Consider the following 12,566-nt stretch of genomic DNA (forward strand, 5'->3'; position numbering starts at 1 on the left):
GGGTCGCTCAGGCGCCTAAAACACTCCTCGTTAACACTTACGCAAAAAGAAGAATAGGAGTCGTACTTAGTCTTAAGGCGTTTGCACGACAATGGCGTAACTTGCACAGTTGACAAGTGGGCCAACAGTTAAGCAGATGTGGTGTTAGCCGACAGTTTTGAAACAAAGATGGCCCTGGAGCTGGGTGGTCGGTGTACCACAACCAACTGAGAAGCTTCCGACGCACCCACGCGGGGAGGGCTCCTTTTCTTCTGCAAGTTCGTCGGCGGGCCATTAAACGCAGTGTCGGACCTAGGAGGCGGGGGCAGAGGGTGGACCGAAGGGGAAACCAAAGTGCTCAAGGCCGTAGCAGGTTGACTGCTGGGGCGGTCAACGAATGGCGAAGATAATAATATTAATAATAATAATCAATCAATCATGTTTATTTACGTGCCCAGGAAAAGCCAGAGGCTTGAGTGCTGGCGCACCGATAGTTACATAAAAACAAAACACAAGAAACATTTTGCAACAAACAAACAAGCGACAAGACACACACAAATTGAAGTAGTAAAAATTACAGTAAAAACCACAGGCGGAGGCTGGGTACAGGTAAAAAGATTAAAAAAAGATACCTTTGTTGCTCTGCTTCTTGTAAAGACCACACAACAAGCAGAGCAACAAAGTTTGACCGTAATACAACAAAAACAACGGCAAGAGCGTAGAGACAAATGATAAGACGAACAAATGACAGTACACAGTTTGAAAAATAGGCAACTATCAGTTGGTTAGACACAACCACGGAGAAACCAAATTCCAGAAGGAAAATAGCAGAAATCGAACGACAGCGATATCATAGATGTTTAACACACTGCATTCAACAGCGCTGTACGGTGAATTGTAAAGGATTTTTGAAAGATGTCAAGGCGTTCAAAGAAAACGGTTGTAACAATTATGCATTCTGCGTACAAAATAATGATTGGAGTTGCGCGCAGCGGTCAAGAAAGGGCGATGCGACCTGGTGGGCGGTTGCGGAACACTAAACTCTAAACAGTTAAGCAGGTCTGCGCAAGAAAGGTCATTATGAACAATTTTGTGAAGGAATGTAAGATCTGCACACATACGTCTGCAGTTCAAGGAAGGGATGGAATAATAATAATATAATAATAATAATCAATCAATCAATCAATCAATCAATCAAGCTTTATTTTTGGTGCCCAGGAACAACCCTAGGGTCTTGGTACTGGTACACCATATACAAGCATTCATAAAAACAAACTAAAATCAAGACAACACAACACAGAAAACCATATATATGGAAGAAACAATAAGGTAAAAATAGTTACAGAGATCCCAGAACGCAAAACAGCAAAAAAAAAAGGAAGCCTAGTGTTAGAAGCCATGACACCCGGCCAGCAAAACGTTGAAGGCACGTGAAAAATTGAAAATTCACAAGCAAATACTCAATGCACATGACGGAGATAGATTATAACATAAAACAAAGGTTTTGTAACAAAATGTTAGGAAGTTTCAAAATGGAAAAACGAAGTTCTGCGTTACAAGCACTGACACTTAAACCGACAGAAATTCAAGCAACACAAAATCAGGAAAAGTGAAAAACAAACAAGCAAGATGATGATTTCCATAAAATAAATACGGAACAGAAATACGGCACATAAATGACATAAAGGCACTTAAGCTACAACAGTTTTCAATTCTTTAGAGAACAAAGACAAAGAGCTCTGGAATATATCAAGACGATCGGAATATTCATTATATGCACATTGAATTCTGCAGATGGACGAGCGTCGTCTACTTAAAGCATCTGTTCTGAAAGTTCGAAATCTTCGGAAAAGTTTGTTCGGCAAGTTGACATTGATAAGTGCAACCAAGTCATCACACAAAATATCACCATTAAGAAGTTTATAAAGAAAGATAATGTCAGCTCTCATTCGTCGACACCAAAGGAAAGGAATACTTTTGAGACAAGACATGCTGCCGTTTGCGTCTTCTTGTACATGACGGAAAAGGTGCCTAAAGATAGAAAGGAACTTATTTTGAACCCTTTCGATGCGGTCATTATTGGACTTGCAAGTTCCATTCCAAACAACATAACCGTATTCGAGAAGAGGTAAGCAGAGAGCCGAATACAACTTTAAGAAAGGAAGAGGACTTTTAAACTCTCTAGAATACCTGCAGACAGCACCCAGACATCGAAGAGAGCGTCCGGTAATTTGTGTAACGTGAGAAGAGAAAGTCAGAGAAGAATCAAATAGTACTCCCAAGTCCCGAATTTCGGTCACCCTCGGCAGTGCAGTGCTTGCTATTTTATAGGAGTATTGCAGCTGTTGAGTTTTCCTACTATAGGAAACAACTTTCGTTTTTGAGGGGTTCAAAATTAAGTCGTTTTTGGTGCACCAACGATGGAATGACACGATATCAGCCTCCAGAGAATTACAGTCCTGAACATTACGCACTTCTCTGAAGATTTTCATATCATCAGCATACAACAAAAAAGAAGAATTTTTAATGGCAGAAGCAACATCGTTAATGAAAATGGAAAAAAGAAGGGGGCTCAGAACGGAGCCCTGGGGTACACCACTGGTTGCTTTGTACCTAAATGATGTTTGACCATTAACACTTACATAGCAATATCGCTCCTGGAGATAGCAACGTATAAGACCCACTAAGGAAGCGTGAACATCTGACAGAATGAGCTTGGCAAGCAATAACGAGTGGTTGACTACATCAAAGGCCTTGCTCATGTCACAGTAGACCGCATCAAGCTGGCTTCTACCAACGACTGCTGGGACAGCCTGCTCCATGAAGCATGCGAGCGTTGTGGAAGTTGAGCGACCACGCATGAAGCCATGTTGATTTGGAATGAGGACGTGTTTAAGTGAGAAAGACAAGACCGTATGAAGAGATAACTCGAATATTTTAGAGGCAGAACAAAGAAGCGACACTGGCCTATAGTTCATGGGGTCGGTTTTTGGGCCTGACTTGAAAACAGGGAATACACGACAGATTTTCCATGAGCGAGGGTACGTGCCAGACCGGAGACAGTTATTAAGTATTGAGGTGAACACAGGAACAAATATATTTGCATACGTTTTTAGAATTGCAGCAGGAATACCATCTGGTCCAGAAGAAAACGAGGGCTTTAGCCGCTTGATGCTGGCCCGCACGATGTTCTCATCCAATTGGAAACAAGCGGAGTAACCGTCCTGGTGACAAGAGACGCTGCCGTCATCACTGCCACCGCTAAGCCAAAACAAAGAAGAAAACTGACGAACAAAGCAGTCGGCCGCATCTGCAACCTCATCGCCGTTGGAATCCAGTAGACGAATAGATTCTTGCGTTGTACTAGATCTAGAATGAATGTACTTCCAGAAGGCTCCCGGCTGATGAGTTGCTTTAGCTTCAACTGACGCCAGGTACAAAGCATGATCACGCTTGTGCAATATTTTGCATAGGGCACGTAGGCGCTGGAACTCCTGAGCGAACTGATTCGCACCAGAGCGCTTCATCTTTCTGTGCGCGCGTTCTTTGAGTTTCAGGGCATCCCGCAATTCAGAAGAAAACCAGTATGGGAACTTGAACTTCTTTGGTAAATATTGCGGGATGTATTTCTTCATACCCAAAAGCACAATCTCAGTAAAACGGTCAACTTGTTCATTGACATCAGAGTGGTCAATGACTGTTGACCAAGGGGCAGCAGAAAAGTAGCCATACAGCCCAACGTACTCTCCCCGGGCGAATGCGTAGCGAGGTTACGCATTGCTTGAAATTACAGAACGGTGGAGCATTGTACGAAGGCAACAGGAAATAGAAAGAGGAGGATGATATTTGTCGGGTATTACTAAAGCACAATCAGAGCGCGACACATTAACGCCATCGAAGTTTGAAAAGCACAGGTCCAGAATGTTTCCACTGCAGTTTTTTATGTGATTACGCTGTGCCATGGAAGTGAAAGACGAAAAATCTAGTAACCTATTACCCTTCTGTTGAAAGTGGTGGTTGTAGTGGGAACAGGTGAGGTGGCTCCACTGAACGCCAGGAGCGTTAAAATCTCCAAGGAGGAGGACCTTGAGGTCGCAATGAGTAGTGATCACCTGTTCAATGGAGGAGACTAACTTATTGAACGCGTCAGGAACTACATCAGGAGGAACGTAAAAAACACCAACTAGAAGTTTTTCAGTTTTTGAGATATGAATTTCGACCCATAAAGACTCACCTGCGTTTTCAATATCACTACGTAGCACACACGGGAGAGATTTGTTAACTGCGAGAAGTACCCCGCCCCCCTTTTGTTTGCATCCAGTTAAGGCACGATCATTACAATATACATGGTAATTTTGAGGAAAATAGTCATTGGATAGAATATCAGGGCACAACCAAGTTTCAGATATAGCTATTAACGGAAATCAAGAAGCCAGAACATTACCAAAAAATTCAGTCGCCTTAGTTCGAAGACCTCGCACATTCTGATAAAAAACATCTAAACTAGTCATTGTTCTTTTTCTGATGTGTTGCGCTCAGAGCTGTGAAGCATGCCTTCGCGAAACATGCCTCGAAACTCCTTAAAAAGGCAGTCTTTCGGCCAAACAGCGGGGTCATTCAAGCGCTCTAAAAACTCTTCACTGACGGAAATATAAAAGGATGCGTACGTTTCAAATTTAGTTTTCAGTCGTCGGCAGTTCAAGGGCGAGACACCTAAGGTTAACAGATGGGCATTAAGACTAGCAGAGGTCGTGGACGGAGAAAGCTTTGAAACGAACATTGCTTTGGGGCGCTTCGGCTGCGGAACGACTACCAGTCCACATGTGTCCGATGCACCTACACATGCCCGGCTTCGATGCTTCTTCTCAACAGTAGGAGGGAGACAGTCAAGCACAGGCGCAGAATACACCGGGGAAAGTTGGGACGGAGTAGGAGGCAGTGCAGGAGAAGCCGAAGACACCGACATCAGCGGAGCAGACGTAGCCGAAGGCAACACTTCCTTGTTTACAGCTTGGGCAAAAGAAGGCTGCCCTGAGCTGTGACGCACTCCTTCCGGCAACACGGCGGGGTGGTGAAGTAGTTGGGCACGCAAGGAGCACACCTCCGCTCGCAAGGAGGCAACCACCTGCGCATAATGGGCGCGGTCACCCTCCCTCCCCTGACGGAGACAGTCGAAAGCCTGCGCGTTTTCCCGGCGTAGGAGGTCGTTGTCCTCCCGCAGCCGGGTCACTTGGTCGCTGAGGAAAGAAATGCCGTCCAGCGCGTCGATGAGGAGTGCGCGAAGACCGGCGGCTTCCCCTCCAAGGTCAACCGGTTGGGACTGCGGTGGCGGGGCTTTCCTGACTACTGCCGGCGAGTCTCGTCGAAGGGAGGGGGAAGGAGCCCTGCTTGCGGACGGGCCGATGTCGTCGTGGCTACGCTAGGCCTAGCCGCCGCCTCGGCCGTCTCACACAGATTGCATTTGAACGGCCGGGCACCAGACTTCAGAAGTTGCAGCTCCGCGTCCGGCCACGCAACACACTTCGCGTGCACACGTTTTTTTACAGGCGGCACACCGGAAAAACTTTTGCTTACCGAAGAAAGCCTGGGAGCACAAAATACAGAAATCCGCACTAGGCGCCACCTTGCGGCGCAAGATGGCAAGATGGCGATAATAATAATAATAATAATCAATCAATCAATCAATCAATCAATCAACCTTTATTTTTGGTGCCCAGGAACAACCCTAGGGTCTTGGTACTGGTACACCATATACAAGCATTCATAAAAACAAACTAAAATCAAGACAACACAACACAGAAAACCATATATATGGAAGAAACAATAAGGTAAAAATAGTTACAGAGATCCCAGAACGCAAAACAGCAAAACAGCAAAAAAAAAAAAAAAAGGAAGCCTAGTGTTAGAAACCACGGCCAGCAAAACGTTGAAGGCTCGTGAAAAATTGAAAATTCACAGGCAAATACTCAATGCACATGACGGAGATAGATTATACACATAAAACAAAGGTTTTGTAACAAAATGTTAGGAAGTTTCAAAATGGAAAAACGAAGTTCAGCGTTACAAGCACTGACACTTAAACCGACAGAAATTCAAGCAACACAAAATCAGGAAAAGTGAAAAACAAACAAGCAAGATGATGATTTGCATAAAATAAATACGGAACAAAAATAATAATAATAATAATCAGTCAATCAATCAATCAATCAATCAATCAATCATGTTTATTTACGTGCCCAGGAACAGCCAGAGGCCTGATTGCTGGCGCACGGGTAGTTACATGAAAAAAAAAAATACACAAAATACAAGAAACATATAGCAAGAAACAAACAAGCGACAAGACACACACAAATTGAAGTAGTGAAAATGACAGAAATAAAGCACAGGCGGAGCCTGGGTACAGGTAAAAAATAAAAAAAGAAGATGCCTATGTTCCTCTGCCCGTCGTAAAGGCCACACGACAGGCAGAGCAACAAAGTTTGACAGTAATACAACAAAAACAACGGCAAGAGTGTAGAGACAAATGAAAAAACGAACAAATGACAGTAAACAGTTTCAAGAATAGGCAACTATCAGTTGGATAGACACAACCGCAGAGAAATCAAATTCCAGAAAAAAAAGAACGACAGACATATCATAGGTGTTTAACATACTGTATTCAACAGCGTTGTACGGTAAACTGTAAAGGATTTCTGAAAGATGTCAAGGCGTTCAAAGAAGCGGTTGTAACAATTCTGTATTCTACGCACAGGAGAATGATTGGAGTTGCGTGCAGCGGTCAAGAACGGGCGATGCGACCTGGTGGGCCTTTGTGGTACACTAAACTCTAAACAGTTAAGCAGGTCTGCGCAAGAAAGGTCACCATGAACAATTTTGTGAAGAAATGTAAGGTCTGCACGCATACGTCTGCAGTTCAAGGAAGGGATGGAAGGGACTATGGATAAGTCAGAATCAGGATGAAAACTGTGATTGTGATGACGGTGCTTAAATATGGATAAAAACTTCTTCTGCACACGTTCTATTAATTCACTACTAGATTTAGAGATGCCGTTCCAGGCAACAGAAGCATATTCTAACTGTGGTATACATATTGCATTGTATAGCATTAGAAATGGATCTGGAGAAGAGAATTCCTTTGTAATCCTACACACATTTCCAAGGCTTCGGAGTGCTCGCCGGGTGATGAGCCTAATATGAGGAGAAAAAGAGAGGGTACTGTCGAAAAGCACCCCTAGGTCCCTAATCTCCTCAACCCTTTGCAGAGGAGCTCCCTCAATACTGTAGGAAAACAGCAGGCGGTGGGTTTTCCGGCTGTAGGTGACAACCTTTGTTTTAGTGGGGTTTAAAATTAGGCAGTTTTTCCTGCACCAGACCGATAATTCCGACACATCCCTCTGCAAGGCACAGCAGTCCTGAACACCGCTAATGTGCCTAAATAGTTTGACATCATCAGCATAAAGAAGAAAAGAAGAGTTTGTTAACACTGTTGAAACATCATTGATAAAGACAGAACACAATAATGGACCCAGCACGGAACCCTGGGGTACACCACTTGTTGCAGGGTAAACACTAGACTTTTTGTAGTTAACATCTACATAAAAGGACCGGTCAAGGAGATAGTTGGACAACAAGGCAACAAGGCTTGCGTCTACACCGGACTTAGCAAGCTTGTTAATTAATAACTGATGGTTCACCACATCAAACGCCTTACTGAGGTCAAAATAAATAACGTCCAACTGGCCGTTTTCACAAACTGCAGCCGAAGCCTGTGTCATAAAGCTTGCAAGATTTGTGACCGTCGATCGACCAGAGAAAAAGCCGTGCTGATTTGGTATCACAACGTTCTTGACGCAGGCAGCAAGAACTTTGTGCAGAGCTGACTCAAAGAGTTTTGAGGCGACACAAAGGAGTGAGATCGGGCGATAGTTAGAAACGGCTGACTTATCACCAGACTTAAATATTGGAAAAATTCGAGCGATCTTTCATGCACGAGGAAATTTACCTAAAAGTAAGCAGTTATTATAAATGGAAGTTAAGACAGGCACAAAAATGTTCCCATAAGCCTTCATGAGGGCTGCTGGAATTCCATCTGCACCACAGGAAAATGATGGTTTCATCCGTTGAAGGCTATCATTGACAATTTTTTCATAGAACCTAAGTGTGTTAAAATTAGAGTTATTAAACGATAGGCGTTCGTCGTTGCCATCTGGCAGTTGAAAGACAGAATGAAAGTACTCAGCAAAACTGGTGGCAACATCCTCAACCTCTTCACCATCGGAATTAAGCAGGCTAACGTGTTCTTTAGACGCCTTAGAACGGCCGCGTACATACCTCCAGAATTCAGCCGGTTTCTGAGACGCAGCAGCCTCTAACGATTCTATATAGAGCTGGTGGTCACGCCGGTAGAGGCTTTTACAAAGTGAGCGATACTGACTAAACTCCGCTTTCCACTTGTCAAGCCCAGAACGCTTGGCCTTTTTGTGGGCGCTATCCTTAAGTTTAAGCGAACTTCGAAGTTCTTTAGAAAACGTTCTTTAGAATAATAATAATAATAATAATAATAATAATAATAATAATATAATAATAACAACAACAATGTCGCGACAAAAGCCCACCCCTGGAAACGAGGAAACCATTAGGCGTCATAGTCGGGCGTGTTGCCTATGAAAACCAACGTTCATGGCAGTTTGGCGCTGGCGAACTTTTAACATACACAGCATGACATTCTTTTAGCACTCGACAATCTCTTGCTTCCCTTTGCTTTAAAAGTGTGCATTAATAACGCCGTATACACACTTTTTCAATGTTGAAGTTGGGCTGTTCGTTTTCTGGCCTTGAAGCTTGCTAACTATACTGTGCACTTTTGCTTCGACAAGGCGCAGGCCCCACTCACCCCGGATATGGTTCCTCGCGAGCATGTACCAGGTGCTGAGAATTGACGTCCTGCGAGTGGCATTGTGTACCATGGCTTATTTTGCCTGCGTCTTTGCAAGGATTCCTGCACTCGAGTGAGTATTTTCGCGTTGGTTGCTGTTAGCTTGGGGTCGTTCGCTCGCGGCAACTACACACGCAGCATGCCAGAAAATACGACTGTAGATCAATGAAGGTTTTCGGCGCTCAGAAACTATTGGTATCTGCGGCGGATTGTTGTTACCAACTTCAGTTCTTAACTGTCAACACTGGTCGCATGGCCCACACTACTACCGCGTAATACTATATGAAAAGGTGTAACCCTACTCACAGGTGTCAAAGGAATTCCTCCAAGAACAGGCTGGGTGCCAGTGAATGATGCCAAAAGCTCTTTCAATATTTTCCGCGCCGGTCGCATTTATAGGTAACACTCAATATTTGAAAGACCAAACATGTGTGAAAAGCCAGATCGAATGGTGTTTCTGGCAATAAATATTTAGCCGCCTTAAGGGTGGGTAATAACTCCAGCTCAGCGGTTTCGCTCGCTGTTGCCACATATTTAAAGGGGAAGATACCAGAATTCTCGTACACAGGTTCCAGTAGTAACTGAGGCAAATGCTCTGATTGCACATCTAAAATATAGATAAAATGAAGTTATACGAAAAATAAGTATAATAAAACTGTCACTATTTGAAATATGTATCGGTAATACCTGTGAGATTTCGTTTACTCTGTCGCATTACAATTTTTCCTATTTGTTGTATCGAAAAGTTGCTTCTCCGTTATGACAAGCGCGTTCCGACGAGGCTTATTTTCTCAAAATTTCTGGACTTGAGGGTGCTGGGTATACCTAACTGGTTATACCTAACCAGATAAATCTTTTTATACCTAACGGCTAGTGGCGTATAGGCCAAAACGCCTTTCTCACAAAATGACCTGCGAGAGAAAGGGTACAACTAAGTGTTGGGTTACAGTCTGTTATCCTTCGAGACATGTGCGTGACACAACGGTTTTCGGCAACGGCTCATGCCCATGGCGCAGAACAAACAGAGGAAGCGGCGGCCTGCCTAGCGGCTTTGCGGATGCTGAACTCAGAGGAAACGAAAGAAGAAACGTGCAGTCTCACTGGAAAAAATAAAAACAACTTGCTGTTGTGAAAATCAAAATTTGCGTTTCCCTCTTTTTTATCGCAATATTTGGCGGTTGTTCCCTTGATATGTTACGTGGCGCAGTTCCTCAAAAACTGAAGCGTGGGTTATGTGTTCCCGTTTTACAAACCATGTTGCGCCTGTCATAAGCTCGGAACCATGCCAAGTCTATTGGCGTTCAAGCAGATCAGCGGCCAAGTGTTGTTCCCTCAGAGACAGACCATGAAAGTTATAGTGCTACTCCAAGAGAGACAAATCTGCAAAATTTTCTAGCTGAAGACCCTATGTAAAAACAGAAAAGAAGCGTTACTTACGCAGCGGCTGCAAAGCGTGCTAGCTGATGAGAAGTCAGCGAGACTCTGGGAAACCGTCCAGCGGAAGTCAACGCACAAGTGAGCATCAGGATTGCGGCCTGCAGAGATTGTTCGCAATACCAGGTACCAAAAATCTGCGTTGAGTTGCGCAATTTGTGTTGCTTTAATAGACTGAAATAGGTTTTCTGACGTCAAGCAACGCCTAGCTATAGAAAATTGCTTTATATTAGATTGTACTATCTAAGCAACAGGTTAGTAGCAATGACGGCTACAAAGAGTAGCCATATTAGTAGTAGATCATATGTTGTACATGGAGCTTGTTATTCATATAAGGGTACCTCCTTCCTTCCAAATACCATTTGGTAAGCTTAGATCCTCCCACATATGGAAAGGTGCAGGCTTGTAGCGCTTTAAAATTGCTTATTTTAACAAAAGTTTAGGATAATGTATTTTCTTCGTTTTGTGTGGCGGCTGGCCCATAAAATGCCGATTTTTCTCCACCTTTTGAGAATGATCATTCAGCCACGACTTCATATCTGCTTAAAATGTTTGCAACTTCTATGTTATAAATGCATAAATTGAAATACTAAATTTCATAAAGTGTTGTGTCGTTCTTTATTCTTCCCATCTAGCTCGTGTTGCAGTGAGCCAACACCTAAATCAGGCTCCATTGAACGTGTACAAAATTTTCGTCGGTTGACATTTCCCTCTGAGCACATTGGGTGACACGACCGTAAACGAGGGTGTCAAAACAGCAAAAACATCAAGTATTTCAAAAAAAAGATTCCAAAATGAAGTTTCAAATATACCCCGTGGTAACATCATCGCATTACGCCTTACAAAAAAATAAATCCGCGGAACTGGGCTAAACATAAAGGATAAAATTGTTCACAACAGTCAAACCAAATTATGCATTATCGAATTAGTCGTAGATTTGAAAAAGCGTGCGATGCCATAAAGCATGACCTTTTACTCAAGACGCTTATTCATATAGTATACAAGGAGTAGCTCTACAACTTAATAAAACGTATGTCACAAATCTCACAAAACGATGCTAATATGTTGCAATAAGCAAAACATTAATTTCTGAAAAGCCTAATTTCTATAACGGGGTTCCCCAGGAGTCAAGTTTCGGGTCCATTACTCTTCCTTGCGTACATAAATGACATTACCTAAGTACCACGCTCCGCAGAGTTAATTGTGTAGGCCGACGACACCAGTATTTTTTTTACGGCGGGAACAAAGAAAAGCCTAGAAGTATATGTGAATGCTTACCTGCTGCAACTGTCTCAATCGTTGAACCAAAATCAGTTAAGCTTGAATACAAATAAAACTAAGTCTATAACCTTGAAACGAATAAGCAAACGAGTAGACTGAAAACCGATTTTTCAATAAACTGAATACTAAACCGATAATAAACCGATAAACCGATGTCAATAAACTGAAAACCGATTTTTCTAAAGCCATTGGCAGCATGCATAAAATACACATTGTTTTCCTGACCTCGTTAAGGCAAATAGAATTTTAGTATGGGTAATGGTATGGGGTTTAGTATGAGTAATGGTATAATATATTGGGTTTTAGTATGGGTAGTAACAGCTTCCAACTATGATATACAAATCATTTTGCAGAAAAAAGTATTACGCGTGTGAGAAAACTATTGGGGGATAAGCGCGAACTCCGAACGATGCAGCCTTTTTTCAATGAATATAATATGCTGAAGGCGGACCAAATACACTACTTACACTTTTGCAGTGGGTCCAACGATCTGGACTTATAACAAACCACCGGAAAATGGCTCTAGGGCGTACAATATAAGATATCCTAAGCACAAGCATCCGGCAACACGAACAAATTATGGTAGGCAGACGTTATCCTTTCAGACCCTTAGCGTGTTGAACAGGAGTGATATATCTATTAATTTTAATCAGCCTTTTCAAAGTTTCAAAGGTGCATGCAGTAGGTTTATGGTTGAAAATGGTTTGGGTATTCCCCGGCATAGAACTACGAAAATTAATTTGCTTTGTGTGTCTTCTGTGTCTACACAAATTTGCACATTGTGTGACATGTGTGAATTTTGAATGTATGCATCGGGTTGTTTTATTTTAAATGCTACGTAACGCGTGCCTTTTGTTACGTACTTGGAATGTAATCTGTATTTGTGCATGACATGTCATCTTTTCGGTTTTTAAAAAGTACCTTCTGAGTACCTTCT

General features: G+C 42.8%; 1 protein-coding gene across 1 annotated transcript in view; it reads left to right on the forward strand.

Annotated features, from left to right (window-relative positions):
• Positions 1 to 12,566, forward strand: part of LOC144177985 (ATP-binding cassette sub-family C member 2-like) — a 603,957-nt gene that overhangs the window by 196,915 nt on the left and 394,476 nt on the right. The window contains exon 8 of the mRNA XM_077705540.1: positions 8,856 to 8,987. Coding sequence (XP_077561666.1) covers positions 8,856 to 8,987 — 132 coding nt within the window. The remainder of the gene's footprint in view (positions 1 to 8,855; positions 8,988 to 12,566) is intronic.

This window comes from Haemaphysalis longicornis, unplaced genomic scaffold (assembly GCF_048455015.1).
Source record: "Haemaphysalis longicornis isolate Haplotype H1 unplaced genomic scaffold, Haemaphysalis longicornis Haplotype H1 scaffold_1, whole genome shotgun sequence".
Lineage (NCBI taxonomy): Eukaryota > Metazoa > Arthropoda > Arachnida > Ixodida > Ixodidae > Haemaphysalis > Haemaphysalis longicornis.